This window comes from Cyprinus carpio, chromosome A7, assembly GCF_018340385.1.
Source record: "Cyprinus carpio isolate SPL01 chromosome A7, ASM1834038v1, whole genome shotgun sequence".
NCBI classification, from domain to species: domain Eukaryota; kingdom Metazoa; phylum Chordata; class Actinopteri; order Cypriniformes; family Cyprinidae; genus Cyprinus; species Cyprinus carpio.
The window spans coordinates 30,493,413-30,512,265 of NC_056578.1; the positions used below are offsets into that span (position 1 = coordinate 30,493,413).

General features: G+C 37.4%; 1 protein-coding gene across 5 annotated transcripts in view; it reads right to left on the reverse strand.

Moving 5' to 3' along the window:
* LOC109084096 (protocadherin-7-like) overlaps window positions 1-18,853 on the reverse strand; it is a 117,155-nt gene that overhangs the window by 56,615 nt on the left and 41,687 nt on the right. For 2 of the 5 annotated variants that reach the window (XM_042760797.1, XM_042760799.1), the window contains exon 2: window positions 4,125-4,317. The exons of 1 other annotated variant lie outside the window; for it this stretch is intronic. In XM_042760797.1, coding sequence (XP_042616731.1) covers window positions 4,125-4,317 — 193 coding nt within the window. Of the gene's footprint in view, window positions 1-4,100; window positions 4,318-18,853 lie in introns of all 5 variants that reach the window. 2 more of the 5 variants (XM_042760796.1, XM_042760798.1) reach the window with 1 other exon arrangement.

An 18,853-nucleotide genomic window follows, 5' to 3' on the forward strand; every position in this document is an offset into this window, starting at 1 on the left:
ATACACCCTGTATTTGTCCGCAGTCATGATAAGATTACAGAAACACTTAAAACCTAACAAGTAGACTGTAGAATCAGACGTCTCCAGGGTTCAAACGGTGGTCACATTTTTGCACAGTCTTCCTCTAGAGAAAGACTATCTTTATCACTGGCAAATGTTCCACTGTCTCAAAGGAAAATAAAGCATTGTCTTTCTATCTGTTTGTCTGTCTGCCATAATGTAACTACAAAGTTACAGGATAATAAAATCTAAGTGATGATGTCGGAAAGCAGGAAAGCCCTTGGGGAGAGAACATGCAAGTCCCATAGTTAAGCACGGGGGAGTGAAGAGAGAGAAGGAAGAGATAAGAAACGAGGAGTAGAGCAAATGTATTGACTAGATGATCATCGATTGACAACGAGCAAGTCGAAGAGCAGGATTTTTCCAGAGAGTCAATCAGTCTCTCTCCCACTCGCTCGCTGGCTCTCACTCCCTTTCACAGGTACATTCATGTGCATGTTAAATGAGGAAATATCTAATCATTATTTATTGTCATTGTGTTACATGTTTGTGCAGCTTGTGCAACCTTGACATTTGTTTGTGCAAGAGAAAGATAAACTGAAAATGAACAGGAGAGAGAGAGAGAGAGCAAGAGAGAGAGTATGTTTTGGAAAACCCATCTTCACAGCAGGGCTTCTTCATTAGGGGGGACGCCCAGTTCCTGTCATGACCTTAATCCTAAAACAAACAAACACACTCACAACAAAAACCTCACCAGGATCCCAATCACACACATCCTTCACAAGCATAATGACCACAATTACAGACCTTCAGTGATTCCTTCTTTCAACTGATGGCATTTTGCCCATCTGTTAACTTCAGTGGTGGATGTGTGTGTGGGTGGGTGGGTGTGTGTATGATCTCCCGTCCATATTTTAATTGACTTCAGGTTATCAGAGCTGTGATACAGCATTAGGGAAGCAGTACTGTGAGGGGCAATGACTGCCATTTAACCGACTTAATTAAGTGCTTTACATGAGAAGGACACTGAGAATGTTGCCCTTTTAATGTGGAAAAACCGGCAACATTCTTTGCAGTCTTGTTGTGCTACAGACGGAGCAAGACGACCTTGTTTAATTTTCTTACAAAACACGATTAAGCACAGCTTGCAGTGTTTCAACTAAGCTAGTAAAAAATTCAAAAATTATTCAAACAAACAAAACAATGCTGCCTTGAAAAAAAAAAAAAAAAAAAACTGAACAAACACTGAAAGTCTGACAAATAACACTTTTTTTTTTTTGGGTTTAAAAAATAGTGTACATTTATATAAAAAAGTGTGTGCAGAATCCTAGAATTTTTCCCCTAAAATACATATGTGCATATCATACGCACCCCTAGACATTGCATAATCTTTGTAAAATGAATTGGTTTTACAATGAATATGAACTTTAAGGAGAGTTATTTAATTATTTAAAGTGAATATAAATCCCTGCATCTGTCAAATGACAGCTTTCTTACTAAATGTGAATCTGATAATTCAAAATTGCCTATATGCAATTACAAAGAAGAAGAAGAAGAAGAAGAAGAAGAAGAAAATACTTTTGACCCTATGTAAACTTGCGGATTTAATGCAAATTACTGTTTTAATATTACAATAGCAAAGTAAATGAATAAACAGTTGAATTTCATCAGATCTTCAAAACAATGTAGAGCAATTTCTAAAATCAAAAGACCACTTTGTATAATAATAATAATAATAATTAAAAAAAATATATATTTTGTTAGTGTTAAGGCATTAGAAATCCCCAAATCAGACTCAGATGATCAGACACTTTAAAGTGCGTATGGATATTGTCTAAGTCCCCTGAGAGAGCATTAAAAGCATTAAACGAACCTAACACCAACCCAAAAGACTCTGTCAAAGCGGAACTAACCCACAGCATGCCTAAGCCAATTATAAAGCACAAACACACATACACACACACTCAGGACATCTCTGTCATGAAAGAGACGTTTACAGCGACTTTGCAGGGTTGCACGTGTGAATGACTGTGTATTTGAGTGTGTATGAGTCTCTGTGTGTGATTTTTTGATAATGCATGAGCCTAGCAAAGCACATCTCATCTTTGAAAATGTTCAGCGTCAACTTCTAACTGCATTGAATGCATAAGCAATTGTACTAATGGTCACTTCTGCTCAGTTCTAAGCTGAACATAGTCTCCTGACTTTTCTATTTTCCCCATATCTCTCCCTCTCTATCCACCCACCCCCCATACACACACACACACACACACACACACACACACACTGACTGTCCTAAAGATTGGGAGCAACAGGGTGAGGCATCTCTTTTATTTATCAGAAAGTGATTCGTCTGTTTGTTTGTATCTGCCCTTGAAACATATTACAAGAAAGATAGAATGGAACAGGAAGAGAGGGAAAAGGCAGAGACATAAGGTGGCAAGAGAGAATGAAAACGGGAGAGAAGGCCGACGGAAAGAGAGCTTGATGAGAAGATGAAAGGATCATTAAATGATTACTAACAAAACATCAGAGAGAATGTGTGTGCCTGCATCTCTGTGCATTCATCCACCCGAATGTCCATCACTTCCTGGAACTGTAGCGTTTGAGGCTGAATAAATGCAATGATAGCACAGTCTTTCCTAACTTCCCTAACCTTAGAAATACTGACAATGGAATGACAACGTCTTTTAGTATTATAAAATATATTAGCCATGTATGTCACAAATGAGACTATAAACAGCTTTTCAATACCCAACAGTATAAGTTTCCTTACTTCTCCCTCCTGCTCTCCAGCAGAGGGTCTGACTGATGGCCACATTCTTAATTTGATCTAATCAGCCTTGAATTGATCTCCAAGTGACCAATTATTTTTAGCTTAGTCTGAATTAGAGCCAGACTTTAATGAGGCTAATTTGGCACAGAATTGTCTAAATGCAAAAGACTTCAGATCCTACGCAGCAAGTGTGCTAAAACAACTTCCTTTCCACCAAACCTATTTAATCTATATTTAGGCCAATGTTCTCCCTGTGATAAAGTTTTAATTTTTAGCAGTTTACCCAGTCTAGCATCAATACCTTCAACCTTCTACAAACCCAAACTACAAATTTTGTGGTATGGACCTGATAACTTGACTCTAAGCGAAACACTCACTCCTGCTCTTCTAGCATGTACTCTGATGAGCAAGCAGAACAGACATTGCACAGAGAATGGCTCACACAATACGCACCTGTTGCTGATAAAGTATCAAATGTAGACAAGACAGCCCTTAATGTTCGACAACTGCTACCGAATACCACCTCAACAGTGGCTCCATTGATAGAGACCCAACATTGGTTGGTTGGTCATTAACAATGGAGGTAACTGTTGACCACAGAGAGTTCTACAGGAGATAGGTAAGTCAGCCACTGAATGAAACTAGATACATGCTCTTACTGTTCAAGCCCTTTCACCTGTTAAACTGCTACAATATAAAGAGTGCAATAGGCACAGCAGCGTAACATAGTGACAGTGATTACTGAAAAACGGCCAAAATTACTCAAGTGAAAACTGTTCCAGAAAATGTGTTTTTGCAACTCACCATGGCTCTGTAAAAGTGAAGAAAATGATATTTTAATCAGTTTATCTGGTACACAAGCAAACCTCTTGTGAACTGATGTTTAGAAGATGAGTTATGTCTTCAATAAAGCAGCCTTGACCTAATCTGACGCTACAAGAAAATGTAGCTGCCTGCAGAGTTTTCAGGCTAACTAGTAGGCTATACTATGCTAACTGACCTTCAGCTCTTACTGGGTACATACAGCAAAATAAACAAAAACAAAATGTGTATGTATATTAAGCCATTCATACTAAACTACAATCACAGTTTCATGCTTGGCGTGTAAGATGAAACCTAGCAATTCCCGCCTATACTCAGCCCTTTCTATTCATATTCTGCGTATACCCAGCATCTGTAAAACTGTAGTGTCAGCGCAGCTGTGTGTGAGTGTGTGGCCTTTTGTGAGAATTTCCCTATCTTGTTGACTGATGAGTATGTCTCTTTTTATTTAGCTGTTAAGCTTAACTCTGACTTTTCTTTTTTTTTTTGTGTTTGCCCCTACCATTTTCCATATGCTCTGCCTCACCGACACTGCCATCAGGCGTAGTCCTCTCATAGGCGTCTTCGGGTAGAGGGAGGGCACCTAGTCTGGGGCCGGACGAGCTCTTGCTGCTGGGCGTCTCAGACTCCTCCAGGCCACTGTCGTAGCAGCTCTGCAGCGAGCCCTGGTGCAGGTCCTGTGGCTGGCTCACCACCGAGAAGGTCACTCGGCGGAACGGCTACAAGAGAAGAGATTGCTGGGGGTCACTGGACTGAAGAGGTCGAAGAAGAGGGGTTGATGGGTAGATTTTTTTTTGTGGAGGGTGTGGGTGGAAAATTCTTAGTTAAAGTACTTCGCTGTAGCTCTAGTTAGATAAGCGTACTGCGCTACATGCTACAAAATGACACAAACAGCAACTGAATTAATGGCTCTCTCTCTAAGTAGCAAATATATGTAGCTTGAAAGCAGCGTTCGGCAAGGGAAGCTAAAAAAATTAATGAAACAATATTAATGAGCTGCACAGCACTTGTTTAATGGATTTTCACATGAACAAAAATGGTAGGATTGTAAGTTCAATGCCCACAGGAGTAAGTACAGATGCCACACTTGGCATTGTGGTTTAAATATAGCGGCGGAGGTCTGAAGGACATCAAAGTCTCCTTGTGTGGTTTATTTTATAGCAAAAACAGGACAAGAGGAGCAAGTATGGTCCCAGTGGGAGATAGAATGGAACACACGGCTTCAGGCTAATAAACAAGCACATGGATCCACACACACATTTTTCAAAGTAACTAAAGAACAAATAGGTGAGAGGATGCACTCGGGAGTAATAAACTGGTACAAGGAGGATCATGTGAATTTGTGCTCTGCGCTCTGAACCTCTGATTTTCATTTCCTCTTCCTCTCTGCTTGTCTCATTTGACGAATGACACAAAAGACAGCACGATTGGAGGAGATGACTGACAGCGGGCCAGGAAGGGAGACAAATTATTTTGGTATGTGCTGAGATTCAGCAAAAAGAGAGCAGATACATATTAAAGGGAAGGACATGAGGTCTGCTTAATATGGTTCATTTCATTAAATAGAACCAAATATTCATGAAATCAAGTGATGAAATATTTTTGTACTTGTTTTCTGCTATTATCAATGCAAAATGTCTTACTACAGTGGTATACTGATAGCCTTTAGGACTTTTTAAATGGGAAAAATAATTTGTTGTCCCGATTTAACTGCTCCAGTAGAGGAAGGATGGGTTAAACTAGAAGAGATCTTTTTTGTCCTTCATATCCCTATGAAATACAATGAAATAAGCAATACATATGGGCTCTGAGCTAGAGTGACTGGAAGAGCGAGAGAAAATGAGATCATGAGAGAGAGAGAGAGAGAGAGAGAGAGAGAGAGATGGGGGGGGGACTGAATCTGAATCATTGAATTCAATTGAATGAAATGAAATTATATATTTCCTTAACAAAACTACAATACTATGTTAACTTCAACCAAAGCAAAAGAAGTGAAACTTCAACTTAATGAGTAACCACCCCATTAAAATTTTATTAAAAATAATACAAAAATAGTGTATGACAAAGGTTTTTTTTTTTTTTTTTTTATAGATCATGCTTACATTATAACATTCAGTTTTATAACATTAGCCCTTACTCTGTCTATCCACCAAGGGAATTTGGTCTGAATAAGTATAAACACCAACCAAAAAAGCAACAGCTTTTTTTTTGTTTTTTTTTCCTCCTAACTGCAGCGAAAAGTTTGACTGATGCATTAAATAGACACTAACAAAGCAGCTGCGTCTCTAAGTGTTTGCCTCTGGCCTTCTCCCTGCTGCCCCACTTCCTGTCACTGCACATTTTCTTTCAGGAATATTAAACAAGACGGAGCACCATCATTCACTTCTCTTTTTCTTTCCAACTCGCTGCCTTTCAGACTGAGTGGCCTAACGCTCATCATTACTCCAAATCGTGCCTTTAATTTGACACGTCGCCATAATCTTGGCATTTGTATTCTGTCAGGTTAGTAGGGCTTGCCTTTCAATGTAAAAGAGTGCACACACATCCACACCAGCACACACACACACACACACACACACACACACACACACACACACACACACACACACACACACACACACACACAGACACACACAAATGGCTGTTCAGCGTCTATGCATTTATAATGAACATGCATATGGACATATCCATGTGTCGTCCATCTTTCTCCAAAATGCCCTTGAACAAAATCTCTCCAAAAGGAGAGTTGAGAGTATGTCATACACTGATGACCTGTCATCATACAGATACCAATACCTAAAATATTATAATAACATTAAAGAAGCCACTTGCACGCATTTGGCATTTGTTCTTATGCTGCATTAATTAATTAATTTGTCTACCTCATTTCTCTGGCTAATGTAGAAATCTTGGCAATAAATCATGTTTCTGTGTAATTACAATCAACATTCAACAAATGAATTGAAATAAATATTCATAGGCTAAATATTTCACTTTGGATAGTCAAACATTTGTTGCATAATTAAATAGAGGCACACAGGGGGTCTCACTATTGCACTTGAATAACGGATCAAAATTATGTTTATGTATCAAAGCTCGATTCTCTCTCACTACCTAGAAAATGAAATGACTGCCTCTGCAGCTAAGTGTGACAGCAATCAAAGTCCCATGCTGAAGAGTAGAGGCTTAAATTACCCACAAATGAACTGAACTTTAGATAAATTGGTAGAGTGTGGCATTATGCTTGGTGCAAATGTGATTTTCAAATATTAGAGTCAATGAATGTCATGCATGACGAATGGTGAGATGGGAAAGTGGTTGGCCATGCAAAGATAGATAGATTGGTTTTATTGATTGAATATTGATTGGCTGGGCTTCCATACTGTTGAAGCAGCTTTATGAAGGACGGATTTAATTAAATATTGCACATACATTTGTATGTTCATCCTTTTGTGCCATATCTAGTCATCCTATGTAGGCTGAAAGGCTGTACGACCCCCTGATGAGATGCACATGGCATTCATTTTTACTGGACAGGTACCCTTTGATTTTCTTAGCAAAAATAAATAAATACATAAATACAAAATAACAAAAGAAATGGAGGTCAGGTTCTGGCCATGTTTGATAGCAAGTTGCTTAATGGCAAGCAGTGTGGCCTACTATTTGTGTATGATTATCGTGATAAATGAAGTGGGATACATGAGGCAATACATGCTAAATATTAAATGTGCAGTGATGGGAATTAAGTTCTATATTCAAATACAAAGCCACAAGATTACCTGCAATTTTAGGGGGTTTCATCAGTGTAGGTGGAAGTAATAAAAAATGAAAATAAAAAAAGGCAGAATACCCAGTGGATTTGCATACATTTCAAAAGTAACTATATTATGTAAACAAGCAAATTTTCTGTCTCTTCAAACCTTTATTTTTTTTTTTTCATACTAGAAAGTATATATGTGTGTGTGTGTGTGTGTGTGTGTGTGTGTGTGTGTGTGTGTGTGTGTGTGTGTGTGTGTGTGTGTGTGCGCATGTGTATGTGTGTGTGTGTATGTGTATGTGTGTATGTGTGTGTTAGAATATCTTGGCAGTTTGTGGGTAGTGGAGTGACCTATATACATGAACCATGAAGAGCAATAGTTTAACCAAAAACACAAACTCTAAAGCCTCCTGTGTCTTTCTGCAATCAAGCAGACAAGAGATGAAAGGGATGATGAATTGAAAGAAGAGAAGAAATAACATCGAATGAGCTAAAACAGCAGACAGGAAGAAAATGCAAGTTGTGTGGTTAGAGTGGTGGATGTGCTGGATGTAGTTAGTATCGTAAACAAGAACATGAATCAGTCATTGGTGTCTAGACGTGATGGCCTGCATGGTGCTAGAACCTGTAATTAACCTCTGTTCAAATTTTCATAAGCACCCTGAGGCTGAACCACAGACTGCTATCTGGTCAAGCTGCCACTGTACAACACAGCCCAAGGATAATGCTACTCTAGGTCAAAATAACCTGTAAATCAGCTCCAGAATGAGCTTCAGGTTGTTTAGACACAAATTCTCATAGTTAGGTTGAATGATTAACCCAGAAGCAAGCTCTGTGAGAGTGCCAACAGGGAGAGATGAGCATTGTGATGTTCTGATATTCAGAATGTTTATCTAAATCAGTTTTTTTTTTTTTTTTTCTGATTCAACAGGAATATGTATATTATGTGCTGATCCTTAGAGGTATACCTGTTCCCACACCCATGGAAACTTTCCCAGTGAAGTCAGTTATGAATTTGCAACATTCAAATATGCAAACAGTCAACAGTTCAAAAGCTTTTATTTTTTTATATATATATTATTATCATTTAATTATATTAAAATGAGATATTAGTTTGTGGGAATGTCATATTATGTGTGAATGTGTGTGAATGTGATATTATGTCGTGGCCACAATATAATTTTGTCAAGGTAACGACATCCTTATGTTGTCCATTTCTCGTGGCCACTACTTCTTATGTTGAGGGAACGACATATTTTTCTCGTGGCCACAAGTTTAATGCGTAAACAAACCTGCGTGACCATAGCATCACGCATGGGCATAAATACAATCATAAAGTCAAAACTTTATTGGCATAATTTTATTGGTTAGGGGATTATTTGCAAAATATATGGTGGGCTAGCAAATACTAGCATAATTATACAAAACGTTAACTAGGTAAATTGATACTATATATATATATATGTGTGACCGTATATATATATATATATATATATATATATATATATATATATATATATATATATATATATGTGACCATATATATATATATATATATATACGGTCACATAGGTTTCCAACTCGAGGCCATGAGAAATGGATGTCGTTACCTCGGCAAAATTATCTTGTGGCCATAATATCACATTCCCACAAGTTAATATGATGTTCCCATGAATTAATATCTCATGGCTATGACATATTATCATGTTCCCACAAGTTATTATGTCATGGCCATGACAAAACTAAGTGAACTGAACATGTCACCTCACGGTATTTAAGTGAAGTGAAAGTAAAGTGAAAGTGACATACAGCCAAGTACGGTGACCCATACTCAGAATTCATGCTCTGCATTTAACCCATCCAAAGTGCACACACACAGCAGTGAACACACACACACCATGAACACACACCTAGAGTAGTGGGCAGCCATTTATGCTGCGGTGCCCAGGGAGCAGTTAGGGGTTCGGTGCCTTGCTCAAAGGCACCTCAGGTATTGCCAGCCCGAGACTCGAACCCACAACCTTAGGGTTAGGAGTCAAACTCTCTAACCACTAGGCCACAACTTCCCCAAAAAGGAGTTATTTTAGTTTTTTTTAATTTTTTTTTTAGTATTTGGATGATTCAGTGGTATTATTTATTTTTCATTTTCTATTTGACTCAATTAGTTCAGGCGTTACCACATGAATATTTTATCTTAACTTTTGCCACCTTTTGTATTTTTATACTGCAAAAAGTCACCTAAAAAGTAATCTTAAAAAAAAATATATATATATAATCTGAAATATATAACAACTGTATTGTATTACATAAATTTCATAAATTACATATTGCATTAAATAAATCTGCTCAATTAAAAAAGAGCAAGTAAAAAAAAAAAAAAAAACAATTAATAAACGGCTCATTCGTGTGTCAATACTCATCTTTGTACAAACCCCTTAGGCTCCTACCTCAACACTTTTCAAAATGTTCAGGATTTTTCCAAATCTTGAAAAGATAAAGTTGTGAACATTCACTTGTGCACTAAACCTCTCAAGTCTAAAAGGGAGCACAGCACGTTAAGAAAAGGATGCATCTCTGTGTTTGAAAGACCAACACAGCCCCTGGTGAGGAGGTCAAGGAGTTTTGTTTATCCCGGAGCTCGGGGAGGCTCAGGTGTCTGCTTTGTCTTAAGGGATGACTGGCGCTGGTCAAGCTTCATTTCTCTTCAGCCTTCCTGCCTATGAGGACCTCCAGATGGGCTCCAGACCTCCTGAGACCTACTGGTGTTCAGCCAGGTCTGAGGTCTCTCTGGCAAGTCATATATCAACACAGCTCACTGCAGGCGCTGAAAACTTCCAGGGCAGATTTTACCACTTGACCACTTCCCTCAGCAGAGTGTACTTTTGATATCTTACCCAAGACTGTTGTGTTTCAGTCAAATGTTCTTACTCCAAGGGACCCCTGAACACATTCAAACTGAGCCACAACAAACATTAAACAATTTGGCCACTTTTGAGGCCCTCCTTTGACTGCAATTCACGTCCACAACTTTATACGAGGGGCTTTTTAATCACCTTTAACCCATCAACTGCACTCTTCTTGGACAAGCCTCAAGCTGAACTGATCAGCACTTCAAGAGTATTCTTTTACAAAGAAATATAAAGCTCTCAGAGTATGAACAAAAAAAATGGGTTTTTTTTTCTTTTTTTTTTTTTTTTTTTTGAAGTTCTTCAGATAAAACCTTTAAAGTACATCTTGGTGAAGTACATTTAGCTGGCTGCCAATGAATGTAATCCTTTTCAAAGGCACCGAGGCATAGATTTCTCACCTGGCCTGATCATTCATTTAGTCATTCATTCATTCATCTATCCATTTTTTCTTGTCATCCACTCCACCTCACACTCTCGGCAATGGCATGGTGATGCATCACTTCTTGCTGTTCCAGTCCATTTCCTCTCAGGCCAACTTCGCCTTTCCACATGCCAAGTGTTCCAGATGTTCATGCCCTTGCCAAACAAAACACTGAGGATGTTAGTCACTGTAGTGAAATTATCCGGACTTGTTTATCAGTGTTCATATATTCTTAATCAAGAAGGCAGCATTTATATGTGGAGGAGAGAGTCTACCATTCATCAGAACTTCTCTTGATCGTTGAATTTTTCTTTTATATATCCACAAAGAAAGTGCGGTTGGGGTCTGCCTTTAACCTTTATTTATTTTTTGCTCTTGTTCTAGATGAAAATTGAGGAGCAGTGCTGCCTCAATATCTTCAAGCCTCCTCAGGTGCATCTTTTTCCTGGTTTTATGATTGTGGTATCCTAAAACTCTATAAAACTGTGATGTTGTTCCCAAAAGTCAGATTATTCCTATTATTGCCCCCATTTGGAAAAAGGGTGGGTTGGATTCTGCATGAATGCTTGTAAAAGTGGAAGAGATGTTTTTAGTCGTTGGACCTGCCAGTTGAAACAACCTTTCTCTACTCCACCTTTGCATACATCTTATCGTTCCTTTTAACGTTTTAGAACTCACATTAACATTCCTGATGAGAACTGAAAAGATGAAGGGAAATAAGCACAGACAGATGGGGACATCAAAACATTTCTCTATGCTCTTTTCCTAAAACCCTAGCTAAACTTTTAATTGCTCTTTAAGCGGTGGATTAAGCCAGAACATATTCCGAAGGGATGATGTGATGGCTTTAAAGGCTTAGCTATCCTCTGACCTCCCCTCCATGAGAAGGAACAATACCTCCAGGGTGCTGCTTCACACTCCAGATCCCAAACATACTTCTTTTATGTTTATTTTTAGAGAGTTCAATGATAAATAAACACCACAGACATTTTACTCCGGTACATTTTCTCTCAATTCGTGAGGCTACACAGATAATGGATTTTGGATGCACTGTGTGCTTTTTGTTTTGGCTCTAAATTCGAAAAGTGTTTTCCTCCACATCATGTTTTTCTAATCTTGTCCCCAATATTTCTCTCTGTCAGGAATGAAAGGGATATGCAGTTTCCTGTTCTGGTGCCGAATATCTAACCTCATTGGGGCAAATCCATTATCATCGCAAGCTGAAATGAATTACGGTCTCAGGTATCCGTCAAACTTATAAAAATGCTTTCCTAACAGGATAATGTAGGAAAGTTGAACTCCATTTCAACTTTAAAATGCACACACAAACAAACAAGTGCACGCTCATCTAACCGACAGACAGTCTGGCTTTGACTTACACGATCACATTATAAACAATTTCAGACAATCTCCTTCAGCTCAAAGGACACTATTTTCACCCTCCTTGTGTGTCCCTGCATCCGTCAATCATCGGCCAATGACACTGCGCTACACGAAGCGTGCAGGACTCACTGTGACTGTGAGCAGTCAATCTGACAACTGACCCACTAATGTCACTAAGTGACAGGCGTAATCGCCACAGCTATAGAAGTCAGTGGTGACAGAGGCCTAAGAGTCAGCGAAAGCGCACGCTGTAAAGAACCTGAGGGTGGCCAGGATATCGTAACTCGGACCATGTGGTTCCCTGCCGTAGAGGGAGAGCTGTCTCTCCTGAGCAAATATCTGGCAACGTTATAAAAAATTCCACACAGTCTGGGGAGAGAAATGACAAAACAGAGTATGTGTTCACACCTCAGCTGGATTATGATTGACACATGACTGCTCTAACAAAGCACAGAGTGCTGTTCTCTGGCAGGCCGCATTATCTACATCATAAGCACTAGTCTATTAAATACGTCTGCAAACAGTGAAGCTGTCAAGATGGCAAATACATTACAGTGATACATTTTTAGCATTTTAGGGATTGTGAAAAATGTGCCGTTTCAGAGAAAATATTTAACCTGCTGAGTGGAAATGTGAGCAGGAAGAGGAAGAAACTGAGATGATATCTTGGACATCCACAGCATAGCTGGCATCATATAAAACAAACAAGGATTTGATCAGATGAGAGCAACATTTATAACCCTTTTCAAGGGCTTAGGAAATAGTTTAGATTGAGAAACGTTCTTTGTCATTTTAATCCTCATTTGTTTTGATAAAAGCGTCTGCTAAATGAATAAATGCAAATGTAATCCTGCCTCAATCAAACACGTACAGTATGTGTTGTTCTCACATAACCTCAATCAAAATTAAGAAACACATTATCTACAGTTTTTCAGCTAAGTCAAGGAAACTTCTCGTCGGGAAGGACATGTCTGCAATTGTGAATATTGTAATTTAACAACACTTCTGCTCATTTATGTTGACTTTTAATGAATACCATAACTAAACGGGCATTTCTTGTTGAACTGGCTGGTGTTAATACAATGTTCATAAAAACAGAATTCAGTTAATAAGGGGAGTCAATCAGGACTGCTTCAAACCACCAGTGGAGTAGATCAGGTAAGTACAAGAAAGACTTTCACCTTAATTGTCACCTTACAATGTTACAAAAATATTTCTATTTCAAATAATTTTGATCTTTTGAATTTTTAATGTATCATGGTTTGCTTTATTGATAACTGTATCCCAAATGATGTTTAGAAAACTAATCCTGTTTGAATAGCACTCATGACACTTAACAACAGTCAGAATAGTATAAGTTATATCATCATCTATAAACAATTTGTCAAATTAAGATCAACATGCAATGTTACATCCTCACTTTCCATTTTAATTTTCTGTAAATGCATTTTTTATTTTTTTTGGTCCTCAGATGGTTTAAACGAGTAGTAAATGTATGCCATTAACAAGATGACTATCCAAATAAGCTCATTTGGATTTCAAACTCTGCTGCACATATTTTTCTTCTGTTGTGTGTCTCAGGGTGATAAACAAACACACAAACACGTTTAGTGCCCTGGCCAGAAGAACACATAATAATGTGTAAAGACAGACTGATTTGGTGAGAAAAAGAGTGAGTGAAAGGAGGCTTGGCATAATAATAGGATTTAAGCTTAATCTTAAAACCCAATTTTTACCTAACACAAACCCCTAAAAGGATGTTTATTTTTTTTTTATTTTTTTCAAATTTGTCAAATTTCTGTGTGCCCCAACCATTAGCCCCCCCCAGTTACATTACCAACACAAAAGCAACCACCCCACCCACACGTTTCACATTTTCCTAAACTGTTTTGTTTTCTTTACTTTACCCTTTTCCATTCACTTCATTTCCTGTGTAACAGAAGACCTTTTGGTGGACTGGAGCAAGGAAGGCGTTTATCATGAATAAATCAATGTCAATGTGACAGAAAAGCAAAACTCCATTTCTGGGGGCTGTGGACACATTACTCAAAACATCCCTGCCGTGTCACCCTCAAACATACACACATACAAATGCTCGCACTTTGTCATTGCGACGTCCTTCATAAATAGACTGACTCCCCCGTTTAGATAGAACGGGCCATTTGTGAGTCTCAGCCCAGGTCCAGAAGACAATTATGATAGCTGCGATTAAGAAAACAATTATTCCAGAGAAGTAATTATCCTCTAATGTTTGAACAAACAGAAGCAGACATAGAGAGAAAGAAAGCGCCCAGGGCCATGTGAGATTAGCCTGGTGTTCACACTGTGATGGCCATTACATACAGAGGTATTGTGAGGAAGTGATCAAACTACTGATGTTACAATATTATACACACAAATTCATGCTCAAACTCAAATATTAACTGTCCTCAGGTAATGTGACTTAACACACAGGTCTGTTCCCACGCAATTACTTTATTTGCAAAAATATTCATTTATTCATAACAAACACCTTGGAAGTGCTATATTCTGTTCTTGCTGCAAATTTCAATTGTCACATAAATAAATAAATAAAGTAAAACAAAAAAAATAATAATAAAAATAATAAATCCCAGCATTACAGAAATGAAATGCAATTATTTCAGTAGATGTTAAAAAAGAAGAAAATAAAATATTAAGATAAATAATAATAATACAAATTAAATTAATAAAAACAATATGAAAGGATGCTATCGACAGTTGCTTTGCATACAAGTGAATATGAATGAACACAAAAATGTATCTGGGTTTGGCTCTTGTCCAGTCAAATCCTGTGAGTTCCCCTTTGGCCCTGAGGCAAATTGAAAAACAACAACAACAGAAAAATAATATAATTTGAGAGCTAGTTGTGAAGTACCTCCTTTTTACGGACAAGGTCAATTTCCTCTATGAGCTGTAATGAGAGAGTGTCTCTTTCTACAGTCGACAGACTTCACGCACTCAATGCAGATTAATTAAAGGTGAAGTGTTTTTTTTTTTTTGTTTTGTTTTTTCCCTATCTTAAGTTTTTCTATTCCAGTTAAATTTGCAGAGAAAAGTATAAGTAAGCCATTCAAAGGCTGATTTCCAAAATAGTGTAAACACTGTGGCACTTTTAAATTTCAACTCCAATAGCATGAGATTGGAGGCGAGACTAACCAATGCCAACCAAGACAGTGAGTATTTTAGACAACATATATGGAAACATTGATTGATTGATTGATTGATTTATTAATTGATTGATTGATTGATTGATTGATTGATTGATTGATTGATTGATTGATTGATTGACTGATTGATTGATTGATTGATTGCATTTTAGCCTGCAATATGTGAATTATAATAACAGAGGTTCCATTTGTTAACATAAGTTAACTACATTAGTTAACATAAACTAACAATGAAAAATACTTCTCAAGCATTTATTTATTTTAGTTAATGTTGATCCCAACATTATTAATGCATTATTATAATTAAAAAGTTGTGCCTGTTAATGTTACTTAATGGATATGAGCTCACATGCACTAACAATGAACAATTGTATTTATTATTATTATTATTATTATTAACCAATGTTTAAAAAGATGAATATATACTGTAACAAATTATTTATCATTGTTAGTTAAAATCAGTTAATGCATTAAAAATAGTTGACAAACATACTTTACAAACATATTGTAAAGTATTAATTTTATTTTATTGATTTATTTTTTGACCGTCCTACAAAAATATTTAAAGCATTATTTTAAGGCAGCCTATTTTTATTTATATTGCATTTTTTGTTATGCTATATATGCATATTAATAAAAAAAAAATCTTTTTTTTTTCTAGAATTTCATTCTTTAATGAGGAATTTGTTATTACCTCAAAAATATTAAAATAAATGTAGTTTTTAGTAATCCATTATTATTTTCTGATTCCATTTATTTCCACTACAGTTTTTTTTTTTTCCCCTTCCTCCCTCTTTCTGCATTTACTATATTGCTGGCAAGTACCAAAGAATCTCTCGTATCGCTGTGATGCGATGGGTGTAAGTGAGGCTTCAGATGGCTCAAGCTTCTTTCAACAATTTCTATGGCCACAAAGGCAACAAAAATCTAATCTCCACTGCTCGCCTGTCTTCGTTCCTTTCAAACAGGCATCTACAAGCTGGGCGAGATTTAGTTTCTCCAAAGATAGAAGGATAGCAGCTCTGCACATCAGCCTGCTTCAAAGGGAGGTGCTATCAGACCCTGCCATCACCACGGCAATGACGAAGATACTGATCCTAATCCCCATGTAAAAATGAAAACCCCCCGAGTGCCCGTGGGATTTCTTGGAGTACACTTCACATCTCTGGCTCTCTCCCTCTTCTCTGTCTCTTTCCATTCGAGATCTAAGTCATTAAGTTTAGAATGTACCTTAGTGTGCTCTCATTCATACGTTTACTAATTGAAATACTGGGAGTGAATTTTTGTGAGGCTTTGGAGTTGTTGCTCATAGAGGAAGCTGTCATTTTGTACCGATCTGGGATCAGCCTCCTCTACTGGTAAACAAGATAAAACAGGTAACTGGATTTCTTGGAGTGGTAAATGTGTGGCTTCTATGTTGTCACTCTGTTGGGTTGACTCAATGGCTCCTTGCCTGAGGGCTACGGAGAGTCAAACATATTATTAGCAGCGTGAAAACATCCCTGGGGCCAGCTAAACAAATAAGACACACACAATCCTGGAAAGATGGGAGCAAGACAAATGACAGAAAGGGAGAAATTCTAGATGAACTCAGTATAACAGAAGGATACAAGTGTGCCTTCTTTCAAAAATCAAATTTAAAACACATGTATCAGGTTCTTAGAAATGTACTATATGCATTTTTGTGGGATTCAAATGGTTTTCAAAATTAAAATTAAATTAAATTTAACATTTACTTGACACTTTGAATTTTATTTCAATATAATTTGGTAAATAAGGTTTTCTTTTGATATTATTATTAATATTTTCATTACAAAGTCGGGTAAATAATCTTGGTCTTACCCATTAGACCTGACCATAGCCAGCTGCTGGACAATGAGAGATCCAACAGGTTGACAGGTTAATGGCCAAATGGATGAGAACAACTAGCTTGATCAAATGACAAAAGAGCCTTGCTAGTCAAGTAGACCGAAGAGAAATATGGACCATGCCTGTCAACACTCCCATTTTTATTGGGAGTTTCTCGTATTTCACACCCATCTCCCGCTTCCTCTCCCGTAATTTGTATGGCCTAAATCTCATTATATGAATAGTCACATCGATATATTATTTCAAGGTTTTCCAGTTGCTAGATCTTGAATAAAATGCATCCTACTCACACAAACGACACATCATACAAATTTTAACACATTTGTGACCTCAACCTGGCAACCTACAACCCAGTTGTTATATATATATATATATATATATACAGACACATGTACATTTAACAACAGCTGGATGGAAGAATTTGATTTCATATCTTATGCACTGATTTTAATATCAGACACGGTGGGAAAATGAAGTTACTCAGCACATTAAATCACAGCAGCACAATCGCGCAGCGGAGGCACAGAAGGGCACACTGTCCATTTCGACATTCATCACAGATGGAGGTACAAACCGTGTTACAGGCGGAAGTTTATTTATGCTTATTTAATCTGCCTTTGCCACCCCCACGCCCGCCCATTCCACAACCTCCAACCCCCACCACCCGCTCAGAAGTCTCCCGGATTTTGGTACCCAAATGTTGACAGGTGTGATATGGACACAGACAGATGGAGAGACATGTAAAATGTTCCATCACATAGTTTGAGCAAACACACACACTAACACACATGTATGCTAGTGTTAAATACAAGGCAGCTAGGTTATCATGATCATGTTTTATATTTATTAATTGAAGAAGACATTATGAGGCAAACTGGTCTCTTGTGCATATCATATGTGTTTTTGATGTACAGTTGTAAAACAGGCAAAAGTGTCATATTTCAATTAGGACATTTGTGAAATGGCAAATTTATAAATTATTGGTAGCTTTAACACATTCCTTGAGGGAATTAAATTTAACTATTCAAATCAATTGTCTGGACATAATGTGAATAAAAACATTTAACTGACCAATTGTGATTTAAAAAAAAAAATATGTGGCTTGCGTTCAGCTTGTGTGTTCTAAGTTACAACACACTTTGAACTTGACAAGCAGGTTTCTTTACTAAATCAAACGTGTCGAAATTCACTCACACGCACAAGCTTATCCTCTATTTCTTTGACAACACACATCAAGAGAACAGACAGCACATTCTGCACTTCTTAAATTACTATAATGAGACATAGAATGAGGGTTAACACAGCATGTTAATGCTACCCATCAAGACTCGCCTGAATATCAAAAGAAAATGCACTCTCAAATCATATATTCTCTTTAGTAACCATACTAATGAAACTGAAATGGTGCTCTTACAAGCTGGCCCTTTAAAAAAAAAAAAAAAAAAAAAGTGCAACATGATCCATGTCAGTCTACTGACTAGAATCAGAATCAGATGTTATTGCTTGTACAAGGAATCTGGCTTGGCGGGTGCTGACACTGGATAGAAATTAGGTTTGAAATATATGCCAAAAGTAGACAGCAGCTCTCAAATGCTTAAATATGAGGGGTGAAAAGGCCAGTCATAACACAGAGTAACTGTTATGCACTGGATGATGATTTATCTGGCTTAACATACACAAATATACACGTTAGGCCATTACCATTAAGCCTAAACAGGTTTTATCAAT